Raw genomic sequence first — 21,270 nt, 5'->3', positions numbered from 1 at the left:
TGACTGGTAGCAGTAATTTATATTAAAATATTGTAAGATATTGTGACCAAAGTGATTTAAAAACAGGCTTGAGGAAAAAGCTCAGATATTTGGTGAATATTGTGATCTTGGAAAGCTACATATCTTCCCTTTGTTTCAGGCTTTTCATCTTTATAGTGGAGGAGGTAATAGTACCTTGGATTAGGGTTATTTTGAGAATTAAGTTAATGTATGTAATGTGATTTGAACACTGGCTGTCAGGAAGAATGCAAATGTGAGCTTTTATTATTTTTGGACATTTTCTTAAGAAGAAGCCAATCATTTAGTGAAAGCTGAGTAGGACAAAACAAAGGGGCTAATTCAGCTGCACATTTTGTGTAGTCATTGTGATCTCAAATTAAAAACTGGCTACTGTTTATTGGCCTGTCATCCATTTATGTTGATGAGCCTTGACACATCAGTAGCTGTCAAATAATTGCTGGCTGAATACAACTTGAGATTCAGATACTAAAGGGGTTGACATAGAGGTACTCTGTCTATGTCTTAGCCTATCATCCCATAAGAAGGACATAATTTAGTGAACTGAATACCGTCATTTCTTTGTAGGTTGAGAAAAAACTAATTGGAATGTAAAATTGAGACCCTAACAGTGTTTATAGGGAGAGTGACTTAAATTGAATTGTCTTCAAAATATGAAGAACCCATGGCATCTGAGCATTTTGCACTGTGAACAAGTAATAGAAAAAATTTAGTTGTTGAACAAAGAACATTTATGTTTATTATTCTTTTGTCCTTCTTATCTTTGTATCTAATTATGATCTAATTATTTAATTATGGTAGTGTTTTTGAGGCTAAGGATTTTTAAAACTTATAACTTAATACTGACTTTTTTGTGATGAAAAAGAAAAATTATTAAACTCAGAAATAGTGCTTTTTTCTTAGTAGGTAAAACAAAGTCAATTTGTCAATAGTTAATTCTGTCTTTGCTCAAATGGGTGAAAAATCAGAGTAGTTCCTTGATTATGTCAGACTTTCTTATTAAACTGAAACAGGATGGACTGGGTAAAAATGCCAGTAACTAATCAAAGCATTAAGCTAAGAGCCCATGTATAATATCTAAACTCCTAGCAATAATCTGAGTTTAGCTTTCTCATATTTTCCTTTTCATATAAAAGATACTCATCAGGTAAAATTATAACAAGGCCTTTTTCAACGCTTTTCCTTATCCACCCACTGACTGTCATCTCAGTGTTTGATTACCACTTGGGGTCTTATATATGCACTGTTCATTCTGCTTAAAAATCCTTTCTCCTCAGTCAGCATATGAGTGGCTCGTCATCTTTCCTATCTAGGTAAATTTTTCAGAGAGGTTTTCTCTGACTTCCTATCTCAAGTGTTCATTTTATCTTTTATTTCCTTATTTATTATCTATCTCTACAACTAGATTTGAAGTTCCACTAGGCCAGAAACCTTCTCTCTTGTTCACAGCTGTAGTTTCATCACCCAGGAGAATCTTGCAAATGGTATGCACATTGTAGGTACATAAGAGGTACTTAATATATCTTTGTTGAATGGATGAATGACTACTATGCCTTTGCGTTTGTAGAGCATGTAGGAATAGGAGCAAATAGTTAGTAGTTATTATTTTACTGATACCAACTGAAATTCTACCAGTTTAGGGATTGGTTTGACTTAATGACCATTAGACCATTATCACAACTTTATGTTCCATTCTTTTTCAAATATATTTAAAACACTTGCCCAGCCAGTTGCAGTGGTGCGTACCTGTTATCGCTGTAACTCTGGAGGCTGAGGCAGGAGGAACACTAGTTGGAGGCCAAATTTGAGGCCAGTCATAGCAACTTAATAAGACTGTGCACCCTCGCCCCCCCCACACACACACACAAAAAGAAGTCTGGAGATGTAGTGCAGGGGTAAATCTTTGCCTTGGTTTTATCCCTAGTAACACCAAAAAATGAAACACTTGCCTGTAACTTAAAGAAAGGTTGTATTTTTTAATTAATTAAATTCTCATTGAATTGAAATAAAAAACTATAAAATAAGAATAGGAAAGAGCTGTTTGGTGTCAGTTGTCTCCATTTTATAATATCTGTGCTTCAAAAATTATCCACATGTAAACATTTGCTGGAAGCTCCCTGACCTCTATCCACCCATTCCTGTTTAATTTATTCTGTTGCTATTTCACAGAAATGGGGAGGGAAGGATGGAGAGAACAATTAAATTGTTAAATTTCAGCTAATAAGTAGAAGAAATTAGAATAGGATATAATAGGAAAGAGACTTAAAGGATTTAGAGTTTAGATTTGGGACTTATTCTAGGTTTTGTGACTTGGGTCAATTTCCAAACCTATTTTTTCATCTGTATAATGTACCTGGCTCAAAATGTTACGTCTGAATTTCAGGGGAGATAATGTGTCATAGAATTTGTAAGATGTGAAATGACTGAATAAACGTTGACTAATTTACCTTAAGGGCAGTGTCATTTTTATTGATGAACATAGAACCCCACGTGTTCATGAAAACAATCAGCTAAATTTTATTGGGGTCTCTAAAAATATCTGTTCACACACATGTACAAATTCTATTGTTTTGAAGAAAAGTATCCCCTTATTATCCTGACTGAAATTATACCAACTAGAGATTTATTTGGATTAATAAATGTATATTTGATTATATGTTTTTTGAGAAGTACTGAGATAATGGACATATTTTGGTTAGCTCAAATGGTTCCGGTGTTGCATGATGTGGTGTAAGAAGAGTTCAGACTTTTAAGTCTTTAGGATGAAACTTAGACTGAAATTCTAACTTCAGCACTTAGTAGGCAAATGACCTTGAGAAAATTACATAGCCTGTTGGAATGACAGTTCTTTTTTGTTGTAACACCAGCAACCTTGAGCTTTGTGGGAAAGGTGAACTGAGAACATATGGTATGACACCTTGCAGATTCCTAGCACAGGGTTGGGATTTTGCCTAGTTCAATTTTCCTTTACTTTCAAACATATACAACTTGGAACGGCTCTTCTAAGGAAATGAGTGTTTGAATACTGTCTTATATCTAGTTGTGCTAGATGTGGTGGTATCCAGCTGTAATCCCAGCAACTTGGAAGACTGAAGTAGGAGGATTGCAAGTTCAAGGCCAGCCTCAGCAACTAAGCAAGACCCTGCTTCAAATTAAAAAAAAAAAAAATTAAAAAGGGCTGGGAGTATAGCTCAATGGTAGAATGCACTTGGGTTTAAACCCGTGTCTTAAACACAAACATATACACAAATAGTTGTAATAGACATATGAGATCAACAAACCCTTGTTACTTTATTTCTTCTGCAGTATGCAAAATAGAAGATCAAAACGAGCATTGAATTGCATAGTCTTTCCTGAGAATGCCATGGGAGAGTGAAAATAGGTAATTTGGATCATAAACAACTACTTCTGGGTGATAATACACTATAATGAGCAGTTTAGAGTTGCATTAGGGCAAAGTGATTGGGGCAAAGGTAGACATTAGAATGTGGTTGATGGAAAATGTAGAGTGGTGAGTTGTTGCCCCAAATCGCCTTTTTCTTTATTTCAGAATATTACCTAGGATTTATTTAGTGCCTGGAGCATGGCCCTTCTGCTTCCATAAACCCAAAATTTATACTCGTTTCATGAGACTGCAAGTAATGGCTGTTATAGGTTAAGAAACCTTTGGTAAGCTAGTCTGAAAATCTAGCTATAACTCATGTTACTTATATTTATTCTAAGTTTTTGACTATTATTCAGATTTAAAAATGTATATTGGTGCACAACCAATTTGTATTTGGGGATTAGCATTTTTAATTTATAGGAAGTTTCCATATTTTATTTTTCTATTTAACAAACATGTATTCTTGATTAGAATTAATTTAGTATTAATATCTGAAATCATGCCATTTATAAAACTTTATCCTAACATCTAGAAAATTCTTTTACATTTTTTCATCAGTTTTGAGGATTCAGTTTGGAGATAATTTGTAAAGCTTTAGTGCTTGAGTCATCATATATGTGAATTTGTCCCCATGATATTTATGTTCAACTGCAGAATTTTGTCAGTCCTTGGTTTTTTACTATAGCAAGGACTGAGCAAGGACAGAGTAGGTTTTAATGAAGTTAAACTCTGGCATTGATTTCCTTTGATTCATCAGTATTTCAGTTTATTATAATTTAGGGTAAAAAGAGAAACATTATGCTCCCCTGGATGAGTAGAATTCAGATATGTTATGTCATGAATTTGGATTTTTGTGGCATTAGCTATATGTAAATACATATATCATAAGCTGACACGGTTGCATGTGTCTGTTATCCCAGTGTCTTGGGAGACTGACGCAGGATAATTGCAAGTTCAAGGTCAGTTTCAGCAATTTTGTGAGGCCCTACGTAACTTAGCAAGATCCTGTCTCAAAATAAAAATTAAAAAGGGCTGGGAAAGTAGCTCAGTGTAAAGTGCTCCTGGGTTTGATCCTCAGCACCAAAACAAAACAACATATTTTTGCTTCAACTGTAAATCCCCAATTTTTTTGAGATCTCACTAAGCAAAGTTATGGTTAAATAGATACAGTATGTGTAGTTTTTAACAACATGTACGATTCTTTTATCTTGCAACAAATATATAAACAAAACAGTATGACTGACTTGGTATAAACCATTTGACTAAATTTTTTTCTTTTTAGTACTTACTAATTAGGGTTCCTGTGGTAGGATTCTGAGATATAATATTGTATTCTTTGCCCTACTGCAAGTATAATTCAAGAAAGAAGAAAAATATAATGCAAGACATTTGATAACTGAATAATTGGCAAAAGTAATGCCTACTATCAGAGTTCATAGGGAATGATTCACTTCTGCTGGGGAGATTAATTTCAGGGCAAGAACTGTCTTTAGACAGAGATAGCAATTGTATTGAGCCTTAAAAGACAGGTTATGATTTGGATAGATGAAAATTTACAGACATTAGGTGTTTAGGTGACTGAAAGGACACTCTGAATTATGTGAGGAGGTAGAATTCAGATGCCTAAGAAATAGTGAGTTGAATAAAGTAAATTGGAGGGCTTATTTAGTAATAGGAGGGGATTAGGGTTTTGAATATCAAGCTGAGGAGATTGAGCTTCATTCATTTGATAGTGGGGCACTATTAAGTACTTTGGTGTAATTAAAGGGAGTCTTTTGGAAGAATAATTGTTTATTTCATTTCATTAAAACCCAACACAAGAATGTTAACCATCCAACAGTCTTAAAATCAGTTTTTTAGCTCTCAGAATTACAGTATGACTTGTTTTTGTAAAAATTACCTAACACTCATCTCTGCTGTTGGTTCTTTCTTCTTTATTTTCCCTTTGCCACCATTCTTTGTTTAGGACAAATGAAGGATTGGTATTCCCTTTTACAAAGGTTTTTTAGAATATTGACATGGTATACAATATTAATAATACCATGTCTATTGTTTTATGATACTCTGGTCAGAGTAGTAAATCGCACTATTATTTTAAAGTAACTGTGTGTTACAAGTAGAATGAGCCAGGCAGGGTGGCACATGCCTGTAATTCCACCTCAGTAGACCGAAGCAGGAAGAAGATCACAAATTTGAGGTCAGCTTGGGCAATTTAATGAGACCCCCGTCTCAAAAAAAAAAAAAAAAAAAAAAAAGGTACAAGAGAAAAACTCAGGATTAAATTAGAGATTCTTTTTCATATTCTAGACAATTGCTGGCAGAAATATGATAAATTCTTTGGAATTAGAGGCCTTTGTACCCTCTTGCTTCATGTGAACTGTGAGCGTGAAGGAGATCTCCACGATGTTCACAAGCTTCCCTAACTTTGTTAAGGAAAAATGAACATTTGTCCTCTCCCCTTTTAAACAATGTTTTAAGGGAAAAAAGTCAAGAAATAATGATGTTTATGTAGAATATTGTGGTAGAAAGAGCACTACCTAAGAAATCTCAGTCTCCTAGTCTTAGTTCTTTTGCTCTGTGTGATAATTACCAATCTCTTCGAACATCATTTGTCCCATTTAATAGTTAGATTACTTCAGAGATTTCTTCTAGGTCTAATATTCTGTCATTCATACTGCTTTCTTAAATATCATGTATTGGGGCATGTGATTCCTTACACTGGCATACTAGCCACTCAGAAGTAAGGAACATATCTATGCTTTCGAGGAAGTATATTCATGTCTTGGTAATTATTGTGTTGATTGAATGCTGATCCTGGAGACATGCTTCTGTAATCCTCAGGTTACAAAGTGGTGTAGATTAAATTTCATCGCAGAGATCTCAGAACATGAAAATGCTTTTGTTATTTTGAAATTACTCTCATAATCATTCTGTTGTTAGAAATCAGAATTGGAAAGGTCCTTAGAGAGTATGAATCTCTCATTTTCGCAGTTGAGAAAACAACTCCTAGAGAAAAGAAAGAACCTGTCCAACTACAACAGTTGAACTCAAATTTCCTAGTAGTCTAGCATTTTCTATACTGTAGTACCTCTATCCTATAGCACCTACTTAAATGAAGTAAGTCATATAAAGTGCTTAGAATACTATTTGAATAAATAGGCCTATTGTTATTGTTAATATATTAGCTTCTCTTCAATGAGTAAGACAAGCACATACATCAAGTGCTCTGAAGGAAACCTACAAAGTCTAGGAAGGACGAAAAATAAGGAGAAACCCTCTTTGTTTAGAATGGTTCTGTCTGAGAAAATGAGCAGAGAAAAAGAAAGCCTGCTGTGTAAAGAGTTACAGGCCAACAGGGTATTATGTGGAAAGGTCCTGAATTTAGAGGCTGTTATGCTCTAGGTACTGAAAGAAGACCAGGCACATACCACATACAATTTTTTACTTTCTTCATTTCCTCATTTTCTACTGTCACCTTCCCTCAAATATTTGTTCTCCAGGGGAAGAGAAATATTCTGATTTTTTCCTTGCTGTACCCCTCATATGTGTCACAGTGCTTTGCACAGAATTGGCTTTTATAAAATGTTTAAAAAAAGCACATAAGTGCCTATTGCTTGTTTAGTAACTGCCAGTGCCTTGTGGGTAAGGACTTACTTTCCCCTCCCTTCAGACAGTAAGCTAGGATATAGTAAGTTGCATATGATATCATTTATTCAAAGGACATTTAAAAAAATGACTCATTGTGTTAGATATTTCAAATAAGTTCTAAGATATTATAAATTTTATATTCGAACTAATGGTTTCACAAAATAAGTTCACAAAAGTTACAGTAGTTGATTTAACTTTTATCTCTAACTATATTAAGTTCCATACTGTCTTAGGGGGATGGTGTGGATTCAGTGCTACACAGAATGGTCCTGCTATACAGCCTGTTGTCCCCATGTCCAATCCTATTTGATAATCATCTTCTTTTGCCCTAATATGTCATTCTTTGTACAATAAATTTTATGGTCATGCTATTAATCATTTTGTTGATCTGCTAGTGCACTCAAATCTCGTCTTTCATTAACTTGTGTTCCATTCTGTACATTAGATAGCTTAAATATGAACAGTATGCCCCAGCTGTGTTGTATAGAATATTGTAGCTAATATTTTATAATTTATTTGGATCCTTGTACAAAATCAAGGGATTGACAACATGGAATGTGTGTTTTGGTTTAGCACAGAGCATAAAAATTCCCATTTTGTTTTAGCAATGTTCAATTTATAAAATGCTTTACTATTAGGTTAAACAAAATAAGCTAGACTTAGAAAGTCAAGGGCCATGTATTTTCTCACATATGTGGAAGCTAGAGGGAAAAAGAAAGAGGGGGAAGGATCTCATGAAAACAGAAGGGAAACCAGTAGAATGGAGGACGAGGACCAGGGGAGGGAAGAGGAGCGGTAAAGGGCACATACTGGAGAACAAAATTGACCAAATTGTTATGTGAGTGTACAAATATGTAACAAATGCCTCCCACTATTATGTATAATTATAATGTACTAATTAAAAAAATTAAAGTTGAATGTAGAATTAAAATGTTTTACTGAATGCAAATATTTTAACAAAATGTTTGTATCCAAAATAATCTGAATTTTTATGAACAGTTCTACATAAATGTTTAAATTGGGGATTATATAGTTACATTGGTTGAATATGACTTAACAGTTTTATAATTTATCATTAGATATAGTAAAACTTCAGATACTTAGACCCTTCTCCCTGTCTTCTGTGAAACAAATATTCATTGAGTCCCTGGCACATATGTGCTGGAAATACAGTAATGATCAAGAACTAACATGGCCTCTGCTCTCAGGAACTTTGTAGAGGGTGAAAGAAAAAAAAAAAAAAAAAAAAAAGCCCTGACTTTCTTCCTGAGTCAACAGACAAATCAGGAACTGAGGTAGGGGGTAGGGGAACTGACCCAGAGGAAGAGAGTTATCAGATGGCCTTCAGAATCCTTAAACTCTACTCTCCCCTTTGTATTTGTGGTAGTCTCAATTATTTTTGGCTTGAATATGGGAACAGGAGTACGTGTTAGATGTTTTGTTTTTTAGATGAGAATGGAAATTTATTTATTCCCTGTAAGTGTAGGCTTCAATTGAGGTACTCAGTTTATGAGGTCTAACTGATATTTTCCCTCTAGGTTGGTAGTTAAAACCTGCATAGTCTAAGATATTAGAAATATTGATTATTCAAATTACAAGTACCTTATTGGCTGAAATTGCCACTTTGTTTAAAAGGCTTATTCTGGCATTTGTGTAAGGAAAAATTCCTGCCTCCTGAATAATTAGGGAGTTGAGATTATGTCCCTGATAATGGTGAATCTTATTCACAGGAAAACTAGCTCAGTTTTAGACATCTTAGCATTTTAAGGAGTTATGATTAGCCAGAGGAGTTTAGTCATATCACTTGGAAACAAGCTTCAATGAAAGAGTCTCAAATTAGCAAAAAAAAAAAAAAAAAAAAAAGCCAGCAAATAGTATTAAGGCTTTGGGCATTTAATAATTGAATTCTTAAAGCTACCATGATGTTGACTAAGTGTATGTAACTGTTCACTCTGCCAGATTTCTGTTATCTGCCTCTATTAATATATTGACATATATCAGTGATAGGTAGCTGTGGGAAAACATTGGATTTGAAATTATATCTGAGGTAGGTGATGGTAATTTACCTAGCTGCTTTGATTTCTGTGATTCAGTTTCTTCATCTTCAAAATATTATTTCACAAAGTTACAGTGTCAAAAGAACAAGTAAGTATAGGATTGATCATCTTCATGGAAAAATTTTAATAAAATGTCAGTTTATCAGAATGAAAAATTCATAACTGGTTCTAGATTTTTAAGATTAAAATGAACATAACAGTCTTTATACTATAATAATAGGACATTAACAACAGCCCAAAACATGTCTTTAAAGAAAGTGAATCCATGTGTACCTTGACACACATTTTATATAATAATGGTAATATGAATTTACAAAGACTAAGTATTTTAGGGTATTAAAAAGGAATTCTTGGGTTGGGGCTATATCTCAGTGGTAGAGCACTTGCCTCCCACATGCAAGGCACTGGGTTCAATCCTCAGCACCACATAAAAATAAATAAAGATATTGTGTCTATCTACAACTAAAAAGTATTTTTAAAAAAGAATTCTTATACCTGATTTTGATGCTTATTAAATCTGACCAAAATGCATACAAGATATTATTAGACAAAGTGTTCAGTAGCTTAGATTATAAATAACCCTTGTTCTAGCTTATTTTAAACAATGTAGTATGAATGATGCCAAAAAAAAACAGGCTAGAACATTTTCTTCTCTCCAAGATCTTAGATTTTGTAAACAAGGCTCTGAAGGGGCTGCTTCTGGAAATAATCTAGGTCATCATAATCCAAAATCTTTTGAAAGATGAGGATGCTAATTAAGTATCTTAGGTACTTTTTAATATATTAATTTTAAGGATGTGTTTTGACTCTTAAAAACCCAGTATTTTGGGGTTGCTTTTTGGCCACTTGGCTTATTTGTACTATATCTTAATGAAAACAAATGACGGGGTAATCATCTCAGCAAATATGATTGCTAGGAATCTCCATGAGAGTAAAAATTAATGCAACATGTGGCTTAATTCATCCCTGTACTGACCTAACAGAATGACACTTTTTTTAGTAAAAACTTTAATTTTATTAAGTCATAATTTTCCCTATTTTCCACAACTGTTAACAGCATTAAATTGTAGCTATTGTATAGTCTCTTTTGCAAATTAGTTATTGAGCTGTTAAATGTGAGAGTATTTAAGGAACTCTTTAAAAATAACAATGTTATAGAAAACTTTGTTAGTCAAGATTTATGTTATCCCCATTGTTTTTTTTTCTTTTTAGATATATGTGACAATTGAGTGTATTTTGATATATATACATGGAGCATAACTTTTTCTTTTTTAACATATTTTTAGTTGTAGACAGACACAATACCTTTATTTTATTTACTTGTTTTTATGTGGTGCTGAGGGTAGAACCCAGTGCCTCATACATGCTAGGCAAGTGCTCTACCACTGAGCTACAACCCTAGCCCCAAGCATAACTTATTCTAATTATGATCCCATTCTTGTGGTTGTACATGATGTGTAGTTTTGCTGATGGTATGTTATATCTGATTCGTTCTACTATCTTTCCTATCCATCCTTCCCTACATTCCCCTTTTTTCCCATTGTTATTAACATGGGCTACTATTAATATTGTCCTCTATTTGTTCAGAGTGCCTGGGTATGAGTGTGATTATAGGATCTGATCAATAGATGATCAGAGTCTAAAATAGACTCAGATAGATTAAATAATTTGATAAAACAGTTTGAATACCTAGGCTACCTGTTCTTCTTCATTATATTTTGCTACTTTAAAGGATCTTTCCAATAAAGAGGTTGGATTTTGTATGACCATGTTTTTTACACTGCCACATCTGGACCTTCCCCTTAACCTCTCAGAAGACTATCAGGGATGAATATGTTCTATTTGCATATCACATTTGCCACTTTCAAAACAATTTTATTTTATCCTATTTGACCCTTATAGCATACTGATATTGTAAGCAAAATGGAATGAAAAATTTCAAAGAAGTGCTTAAGATCACAGAGTTGGTTAGAGATAGAGTTTAGGCCAGAATTCAAATCTGTGGTTCCTGGATCAATGCCCTTTGCTACTTCCTTTTACTTTCTCTGGATTAAGTAAGTGATCTTTGTTCATAAAGTGAAGTTTTACAAATTGTATTTTTTTATTATTGTCCTCAGGATCACACAACAGCTACAGCCAGGCTCCCTGTTTAGCAGTCAAGTTCAGTTATTAGTATGTGCAATGATAGTTTTGATGTGTAATGAGACTATAGTGATGGTTATTAAATGAAATAGATAAACAATATGAATGTGAGATTTCTACATTTAAACCCTATTTTTGTGTGATACCCTATTTGCCTTATGTAATGTATGTAAGGAAAGAATTGTTAAGGAAAGTATAGTAGTGGTTAAGGGCACATGTTATCAGGCATGGTGATGCATGCCTGTAATTCCAGTGGCTTGGGAGGGTGAGGCAGGAGGATTGCAAGTTCAGAACCAGCCTCAGCAACTTAGGGAGGCCTGAAGCAACTAGCAAGGCCCTGTTTCAAAATAAAAAATAAAAAGGGCTGGGGATGTGGCTCAGTGGTTAAGCTGAGTACCTCAGTACCAAAAAAAAAAAAAAGAGTATACATGAGATTCAGGAGGATCTGAATTTGAATCCTGGTGCTGACCACTGTGTTCTGGTTACTTGGTCAAGTAGCAAACCAGTTTTCTCGTGTGGGGATAACAACTACATGAAGGTCAGAGGATTTGGCTATGCAAAGGGATTAGCATCATACCTGGTGAGAATCTAGTGGCTAGTTAATATATTTGTATATGTAGTAGCTATTTAATATATGTAGGAGTTATTTAATCATTATTTTGAAAGGTTATTTTTCTATGAGCAATGTTTTTGTTTAGAATATATCAAAGATGGCACTATTATATCTAAAATATCTTACTATCAATAGATGGTTCCCAATTATTACTACTATCAGAAAGCAGAGGTGATCTCAAATAGTTGGTTTTTTAAAGTTTTTCCATTTTATATTTGGAATACATAGTTTGAAAAACTTTTATGGAAGATCATTCCTTTTTCTTTACATTAGGGTAATATATTTCTTAAACTAGTCCAGTTGAAGAAAATATTAGATGGGTTTTAGGGAAAAGAGGGGTTATTGTGATTATGGTTTGAGAATTGATAGCAAAGTCTAGCACTTGTTTAGAATTTCCTGTTATTCAGATTCTTAGCTTGTAGACTTTCAAGATTTACAAAGTAGATAATGTGCCATTATTTTACAGTATATTCATTATATTTGTTTACCAAGATTAAAAAAATCAGGGAAAAGTAAGTCTTTTTCAGAAATATATAAAATGCCATTCTGAAATTTGTTGGAAAACTAGCAGCTCAAAGGAAGCATCTCACTAAATAAAATTTTCATTTGAATTTTATTTTTTAAGGTAGGTAGCACAGCTCTTGAAGTACAGTCTATTCATTTATAATTACATATTCCAACTAAATAGGTTAAATATTTTTTCTGTAAGTTCTCTTTATGATGTTAATAGTTTATATCAACAGATCAATGATGTCATTAGCCTTTAATTAAGAATTTTTAGAATTATAACTGAGAGGAAATATTGCAGAACAACCTATGAAATACATATGATTCTGCCTTAGGAAGAATATTCCTTTGTTGTTGTTTTATTTTGTTTTATTGGTACTAAGGATTGAACCCAGGGTCACTCTACCACTGAGCTACATCTCCAGCTTTTGAATTTTTATTTTGAGACAGGAGCTCATGAAGTTGCAGGGGCTGGCCTTGAATTTGCAATCCTCTTGCCTCAGCTTAAGAAAAAAGTACAGGGCGCCTGAGTCTACTTTTGGATCAGGGAAAGTTTTACAGATGAAGATACTGAAGCTTATAGTGTGTTAGTATGTTATATGTGATCTCACTGTTAGTCATGGCAGGTTCATGTTTTGAACCCAGTTTGGCCTAACTTCCAAAACCTTGTTGTACCATACCATTCTTTCTCTGAATTATCTATTCCATGGGACTTACTGTGTTCCTGAACATACGTTCCTTCTCGTTGTTTCTCAGGGAGTTAGGAGCTCTCCCTCTGCTCGTGATCAGATTCTTTCCTTAAATGATTAGTGAGATTTAACTCTTCCCAGGTTATGTTTACTTGTGTACTGCAGCACCCCAGGAATCCTGGAAGCTTCTTCAGGGGTAGTATCTTGTGAATTCTGGGACGGTTGTGAAACTGCAGTGCTGTTTGTGACCTCTCATTTAAAAATAGCCGCATGGTGCTCATGAGGTACATTAATAGCCAGCATTTCCACCATCCTGCACTTCTTCCCACTCAAGACACTCCAGATAAACAAAGATCTAAATGATAAAGAGCATGCATCTGCGCAGCCTGAGCCTATCCCTATAAACCTCTCCTGAAATCCTAATGCTACCACTGATAATACAGTTTTCAGAAGACCGAAAATAAAAATTTCCATTGCTTTAAAATTTTGAAACATACTATTCTGGTTGATGTAATGTTCTGGGGAAATATTTCTGAAATGAGAAATTTTTCTGATCATTCATATCTGTTCATCTCCTACTACCTGCATTGACTCTTCCAAACAACTTTGTAAATTTTTGTTAAAGTTAAAGATAGCATGGACTGGTATGCTAAAACCCAGTACTTGAAACATGAAACAAAGAATCTATACCTTCATATCTCCAGGTAATTTGGAGATAAAGTAAATGAATTTTAGCTAAATGTCATTGTTTTGAGTAATGAGACATTTACTGCAAATACCTCGTTGTCTTGGATTTTCAGAGTTTGCCAAGTAACTGATTTTTTTTTTTTTTGAATCTGTTTCTAATCAGTCTGTTAACCTGTTTTTCTTGACTTCTAAAAGATGCTGCTTGTTTTTGAGGAGAGAGTACTTCTGGCCCTATCCCATTTTAAATATCTGGTTGTGCTTTTCTAGGAATTTGTGAAGTTTCTTGTAGAATAATTCATAGTTCTAGGTGAAGGTTGATACTTCATTCCGATTGTTGTAAATTTCTCTTATTTCCACATTTCAAAGGATTTCATTTGATTGAGAACCTAATTTACTTGAAATGTAAAATAATAAATTAATTCCCTTTATCACCTTGACCTTGTCCTCAGTTTAATGTGAAACACTAACCGAAATAAATTTTCAGCTTATGCATTTCTCTGTCCTTTTAAAAACAACTAGAAGTACATGTTTCAGGAGCTCATGCTAGAATACACTTGGACATTATTATCAGTCTACTGTTCTTTCCTTTCAAGTTGCCTAAACACAGCTGAGTTCGTAAGAGGAGCAAAGAAAACATGACAGTGCTGCCAAGTAGACAGGAAGCTGTAGTGGACCTAGCAAGCAGGGAAGGTTGAGCACAGGCTCCATCCAATCAGCTGTGAGTGCTGTTGCTATGTGCGCTTTTACTCTGCTGCCTTTGTGAAAAACCCTACAGGGAGGGAAGTGGAATCAGCGCCCAGCGCTGAACATTTGTTTTAACCGCTGCAGACATCTGGATCCTTCAGTTACTGACAGTATAGCTATTGACAGCCAGAAGGCAACTTCTTTTATACAAAGATTCCAGTATGGTTTTCAGTGGAAACAAAGGGCAGCACAGAGAAGGTGTGTAATGAAGTGTTTTTAACCGTTTTATTTTTAAGCTTCCAATTTTCTATAGCTGTTTACCCGTTGTGGTGCTTGCTTTGCATGGATTTGTAATAAATTAAGTCTTGGAAAATGATCTCACTTTGAAAAACATTGGATTTAGGAAATTTTTCTTTAGCTTCAAAGAGCCTGTTTTCTTTGAACAGCATTGCTTAAAAGATTATTAAAATGCTAATCTGAACAATGAGTTGGAAGAAAAGAAGCCAAATATAGTATGCTCACTTTAATGGGGAAAAAAATGCGATAGAAATAAGAATACTGGGAAGGGAATATGAGTTACCAGAAGTATTAACTATATGTGGGTGCAGAAGATGTTTTTAAAATAAAAGCTGTTAAAAATGTATTTAAAATAAGTTATCTATTAATTGGATTAATTATTTCTGAATTTGACAGATCATCAGAATTTAGATTAGTGAGATTTTTAATATAAAATAATTGTTATGTTGTCTTTTTTAAAAGCATTTGTAAAGATGCTCCCTCAAATTGTGTAGCTTGATCTCTTGGCTACTTCTGTGTAGTTCAGATAAAAGACAGTAATATAATTTAACAGCAAATTCAGAGTAGTGCCTATTAAATGACCATCTAGAAAATTGAAGAGTAAAGGATTTTCAGGGAAATATACCACAAATGGTTAAGATAGTACTTTAAAAATTAAAGTGGTTCTCCTACATGCAATAGTTCCAAGTCTGAGTTAATACTGAAAATACAGTAAAATATTATTAATTTAAACCACACTAATTCAATATTTGTAATAATTGGAACAGAATACAAGTTGTAATTTATATGGAATCTGGAAAAACTGATTTGTATAACAGATTAAATGAAAGTTTTAAAGTATTTTAGAGAAACAGGATTGTTTTGCATTTTCTCAAATACTGTGAAATAAGAATTTGTATAACTGATTTAGCTAATGATTCTTTTAAACTAATTAAAGCAGAGCAGACTAATTAGCATAATGCCCATTTTTATGAACAATCAATGTTGAGCTAATAATCAGTTTTCTTATTCAGTTTCACATGGTTGTCTAAATGGTTTCTTTTAAATTCACTCAATGAAGTGTGTCTGATGAGTAATGTTAGTTCAAAATTAATATTAAAGTTTTATTGTTTCTCTATAAATGTCACATATTGGAATACGATTGGTTTTGTTGTTTTAAAAAATATCAAAGTTTTATCAATGTTAGCATTTTTAATAAGTGAAAAGAACTATTACCTTTCTTTGGAAACAACTCAAAATATATACTTGCATATATGCCCTTTACTGCTTGTTTTTAACAATACATACATATTTGTATTAAGCTAAAATGACTTAAAATTTTATTGGTGCTAATTTACAAAATAAGTTGTCTTTAAACATTAACAAAGTATTTTATATGGGCCTACATATTGTTGAACTTTGAAAGACTGACGTTTCTTAGTTTTTCCAGTTTGTTAGGTGTAGCTTAATAAATTTGAACTTGATAGAAATTATAATAAAAATTGTAACAAAATAAAATTTTATTCTTTGAACTTGTTGGCCTCCATATTATAAAAAAATCATTTTAAAGAGGAACTATGCTTGTACAGAGTGAGGACATGAGTGGAAGATAAGAGAGGGAGAGGTAGAGGGATGAAAAGAAGACCCAAGTTGATTAAATATGACTCTAACCACCATGGGGTCAGTCTAGTTCATTTTCATTTTTTGAGCTCATTCTCATTGATTACTAATTTTACTTTCTAATTATAGAATCACAAAAGCCAAAGTTTTACTTAAATTAGTTTGCTACCTTTTTCCTTTTGGTTTATTTGTAAGAATTAATAGTACCTTTTAAAATGCAAGCTACTTTCATTCATATACTGCAAAAGATGGAGAAATATGAAATTGTTAAGAAAGTTGAATGTACTGTTATATCAAAGTCTTTACCATTATATTTAAAAGGAATATTTTCGGCAGAACCCTAGACTACATTTATGGGCCCACCACCTAAATTTGTTTTGTATACTGCAGAATGTGCAAGTTCCTGTTGAGTATTAAAATCTCAGGTAATTAAAGTTTATAATCTGGTCAGTTACAGTAGCATTGCTAGCATATTTCCGTTGTTTGAAATTATTTGACAGTATGATTTTCATTATCTTTTTCTATGTCAGATCTATAAATTGGACTTTTTTTTGTATTTGTGATAAAATACTTCAATTCTCGAATATAGTAATTTTTATTTTGGCTGTTTTGGCTGATAAAAGCAAATAGAAATGCTAGTATTTATCAGATTCAGTGATTGCTGTAACTGATTTTTAAAATATTGGTTTTTATTTTAAAATTGATGAGCTACATTATACATATATAACCTATAATTTATAAATATACTCTTTCATTTCTAATTCTTAAATTATATAATTTAAAACCACAGGATGGAAAGAGATCTAGGTCTTCTATGGAAGATTTTAAAAATCATTACTACTTCAGGTATTATAAATGTTTGATTCTATAAGTATTTATAGGTGTGCTATAAGTGCTACATGGCATGAGGCTTCTTTGACTGACAGAAATTCAATTACTTTTTCATAGACTCCTGAATTCAAGAAAGATTTATTTTCATAGTCAGCTGGGCAGAGAAGTTTGATCTTAACTTTATGTCAGACTTTTCTTTTTTTTATTTTTTGTTTTTTAAATTGGGGGTCTCACTTTGTTGCCCAGCTGAGCTCTCTGGGCAGAAGTGATTCTCTTGCCTCAGCCTCCTAACTAACTGGTACTGTGGGTGTGTGCCACTGTGCTTGGCTATTGGCATTTTCACATTAGTGGGGCTATTGCATAAACTTTTTTGCTTTTGCAAGGATACAGCATCTTTTTTTAAATCTTCATATATCACTATCTAAATTCAAGATTTGAGTTATAGAAATAAAGTTGTGATATTAATTGAATCTGATTGTATAATCCTGTTACGAGTCTTCATTATAAAAGTGACCACATGAAGACTTAATTGAGAAACTAAAATTATCTTTTCTTTCTTTACTTGTCTCCTCAATTTTATTCATTCAAAGACTTCTGAACCTCAGAGGAATTGAATGAGAAGTTTTCTGATAAGTACAGGGATGGTAATGTTGTAAATTATAGGAAGTAATCATGCTTGGATATAAGAAATATCAGGGTTAAGCTTCTATAGAGTTAGGCCTCAGATTTTGCTGTAAGCTTCCTGTCATCTAGTAAACGAGAGGAAAACTAGCCAGTTATGTATATCCCTGTACTTTAATTTGTATTGCTAAGTATGTGGCATTAAAATTTAAGTTGATCTTTTTTCTTAATATTTTGAAGGTGTTTTGTTGAGGATCAAAATTTGAGTGATTTGCCTATATGATTTATTATTTAGCTATGAGTTATTGGGAGTGCTTTTAGCTGTTTGAGCCTTAGTTTCCTCATCAGTATAATGAGATTTGAGGTGATTGTGGGATTAAAATGAAAGAATGTATGAAACTACTTGGACTAATGAGCCAGTGTTAACAATAAAATGTGAGATTTTATTGTAATAGACTTTCCTTTAAAATTATTCTATAACTTAAAGTCTGAACATAGTGACTTTCCTCATTATTAGAATTTTAAGTATAATATTTCATACTTTCCTCTAGAGCTTCACCTTTACAGATACTGTTTCTCAAGTTTCTAAAATACTTTATGATCTAGAAAACCATGAAAATATGGGTATTGAGGCAAAGAAGTCAGGGCTGATGAGGATGTACATGACTAAATATATGAAGATAATAGTAAATAGTGGTAAGGAAATAAAGAATGAGTGAGATGAGAAGAGAAAAATAAAAGAAACTTTTGTTTGGTGTTTGATTTTGTTATTGTTGTGTATGTGCTTCCTAACTCCCCAAATGCTGAGCTGATTGATTGCTAAATTTGCAATTTAGCAAAGGTGCTAAATTCCCTAGGATTTCTTTTTATTTTTCTTTCTTTCTTTTTTTTTTTTAAACTGGGAAGTAACTTGTTTCTGAGTTTTGTTTTGAATTCCTTACTAGGATTGAGCTAGAGTTGACCCTGTAATTGCCATCCATCTTAATGACAAACTCACTGCCTAGGAGTCATAAGTTAAATATCATCATAAATATGATTGGTATAACAGTCTTGGAACATAAAAAATTATGGACTAAAAATCAGTGGGGGTAGAGCTAAATTTTGAAAAGTCAAACTTTAAAGCCAGATTTTTCAGAAAATGATCCTTTATTTATCATTTTCAGAAGTACACAAAATTTTAACTAACCACAGTATTTTCACTGCTATGAGCTGTGATTAATTCTGTGTTATTTAGGGGGAAATATTTAATCTGAGTTCCATCTTGGTTTTCATATTTTTATCTAGTGCTAGGAGTTTTTGATTCTTATGTAAACATAATTTAGCCCTCTAATTTACTAAAGGATACAATTTGGCTTACTGAGAATTAGAGAACAAGCAAACATAAAAAGGAAAAAACAATATTTTCTAAGTACACTCCATTTTATCACTTTCAGGGAGTTCATCAGTACATTTCTCCATTGGGCCCAGAGACTACTTTGCAATAGACAAAATGGGAGAGGAACCCTTTTAGGAATAAAAAGTGTCTTGATTTTACCTGACTGTGTTGTATTGGTTTATTTGTTTTGGTCAATGCATACCTACCCTAAATTACTTATCTCAAAAATATCCACATAAGGAAAGAATGATTTCTTCTATGCCATTGTTTCATTCTGACATATTTGAGAATATGCTGAAAACTGTCAATCCCCCTGCTAGGAGGAAAAAAAAAGGTATCTGTATATGTACGAACATAATTTTGTGGAAAATATCCAGAAACTTACTATATTCTGTTGTTAAGAAATTTTATTAAATATAATTTCATTTTAGAGTCTAAAAACATTTAAAATATGAGGCTTAAAACAGACTATGTATTCAATCAGTGGTACATAGTGAACGGGGGCACTGTTTTTTAGCTTCAGAGGAAATGGTAAAATGTGCCAGTAAGCACTCCATAAATTAGTACTCTTGCAGATGGGTTTGTCCTATAAGTACTCAGTATTCCTGCACTGAAGTCTATATTCTGGATAGGCCTCTGACAAAGAACCTAGTACAAAGGACCAATCTGAAATGCCTTGCTCAGTTCTCTGAGTTGTACACTGAGATTAGAGGAAACATAAATTACACCTTTTGGCCATAAGGCTGCCATGTGAAATCTCTTCCAGAAATCATCCTGCACTAGAAATGGCAGGTCCACATTTATGAATGTTACCTAGTTCCATCTTTGTTTAAAAGAATCAAGCTGAGCTAATCTTACTGTATGGGCTCGTTTCTCAACTCTTAATTAAAAACATCTCTGTCTTCCATCTTTCTGTTTCTCCAAGAGGTTTAGGTTTCACACATACAAACACACAGTGGAAAATATGAATGTTGAGAGTACTTAGAAGTAGGGGTCATGCATGTGGTAGAAGGAAAGAGTTTGAAAGGACAATGTATTTTTTTTTGGTACCAGCCTACATTGTAACCATATTCCCAGGAGAGAAAAATGTAAGACTAAATTAGGTTAAATTTAAGGATAATTTTGGAAAACTATGTGCCAGTTATCTGGAACTAGTAAACTGGAACAAAACAAAACAGCACTAGAATAGAGGATTGTTGCCTTTTTAGCACAGAGAATTCTTCTGAACTAAATCTAGAACTTGTGGTTTTGAGAGACAGGACTTTGTTTCCTTCTGTGATGATGTTTTCTTAACTCACTGTCCCAGAATTCTTTCTACATGGAACTTGGAGTGATAGCATTATATAATCAGGAATATTCCTTTAAAGGAGAGTGAAAAGGACAATATTTTCTACTTGAGGGATTCCCTGAAACAATGATGACTTCTGACATTTTACATTGTATACAGAGAAATGAAGTTAATAGGGTTAGTGTAGGTGAGAAGGCAATGAATAAAATCTGTGGGGCTCTAAGTTTGTGCCCATGCATCTGTGATGCATGACTAAAAGCCTAATTCTGAGCCTCAACTTTAAGGAGACAAAACAAAAGGATACTAGTAAATTTCCTCAGTAACACTGACTAGTTCTATTTCTGAAACATTTTAAATACCAGCTTTCCCTGATGTCCAGGATTCAGTTCCTCCAATTACCATAGCACCTTGATCTACCCCTATTTCATTTATTGCATCAATGTAAATTAAACTTATTTATGTCTTACCTTGTAAGACTGACTCTGCTTGAAGGTAGTAACAATGGTTTGTTCTCACATTGCTTTTTACAGAAGAGGTTAATTTTATTGATAGTTTTGGACACATAAATACCAAACACTTCTCTCTTTCCACTCCAGACTTCTAGTGAGGCTTTCAAATTACGTAGATTTCGTTTTCTTTTTAGAGCTTCTGTTTGCCCTCAACTTCTTACATAATCATTTAGTAGTTTGCTATAATGTGTTGGATCAATAATCCCTTAAAAAACTGTTGTGGTCTAGAAATTCCAATAATCAAAATGGAAAGAAAAACTCAGAGTGCTCTTTCCCTTTATTTTTTATAATTTAAATTTTGCTCTCATGGTAGAGATTTC

General features: G+C 33.2%; 1 protein-coding gene across 7 annotated transcripts in view; it reads left to right on the top strand.

Annotated features, from left to right (window-relative positions):
• The window catches only part of ATOSA (atos homolog A), an 85,451-nt gene that overhangs the window by 7,204 nt on the left and 56,977 nt on the right, over positions 1-21,270 (top strand). The window contains exon 1 of one of the 7 annotated variants that reach the window (XM_079129908.1): positions 8,953-14,688. The exons of the other annotated variants lie outside the window; for them this stretch is intronic. Coding sequence (XP_078986034.1) covers positions 14,652-14,688 — 37 coding nt within the window. The 5' untranslated portion in view covers positions 8,953-14,651. Of the gene's footprint in view, positions 1-8,952; positions 14,689-21,270 lie in introns of those variants that run through there. 7 annotated transcript variants of the gene reach the window in all.

This window comes from Sciurus vulgaris (genome assembly GCF_902686455.1).
Source record: "Sciurus vulgaris genome assembly, chromosome: 2".
Taxonomy (NCBI): domain Eukaryota; kingdom Metazoa; phylum Chordata; class Mammalia; order Rodentia; family Sciuridae; genus Sciurus; species Sciurus vulgaris.
The sequence above is the reverse complement of the archived record's forward strand: the minus strand, read 5'-3'. Positions and strand labels throughout refer to the sequence as shown.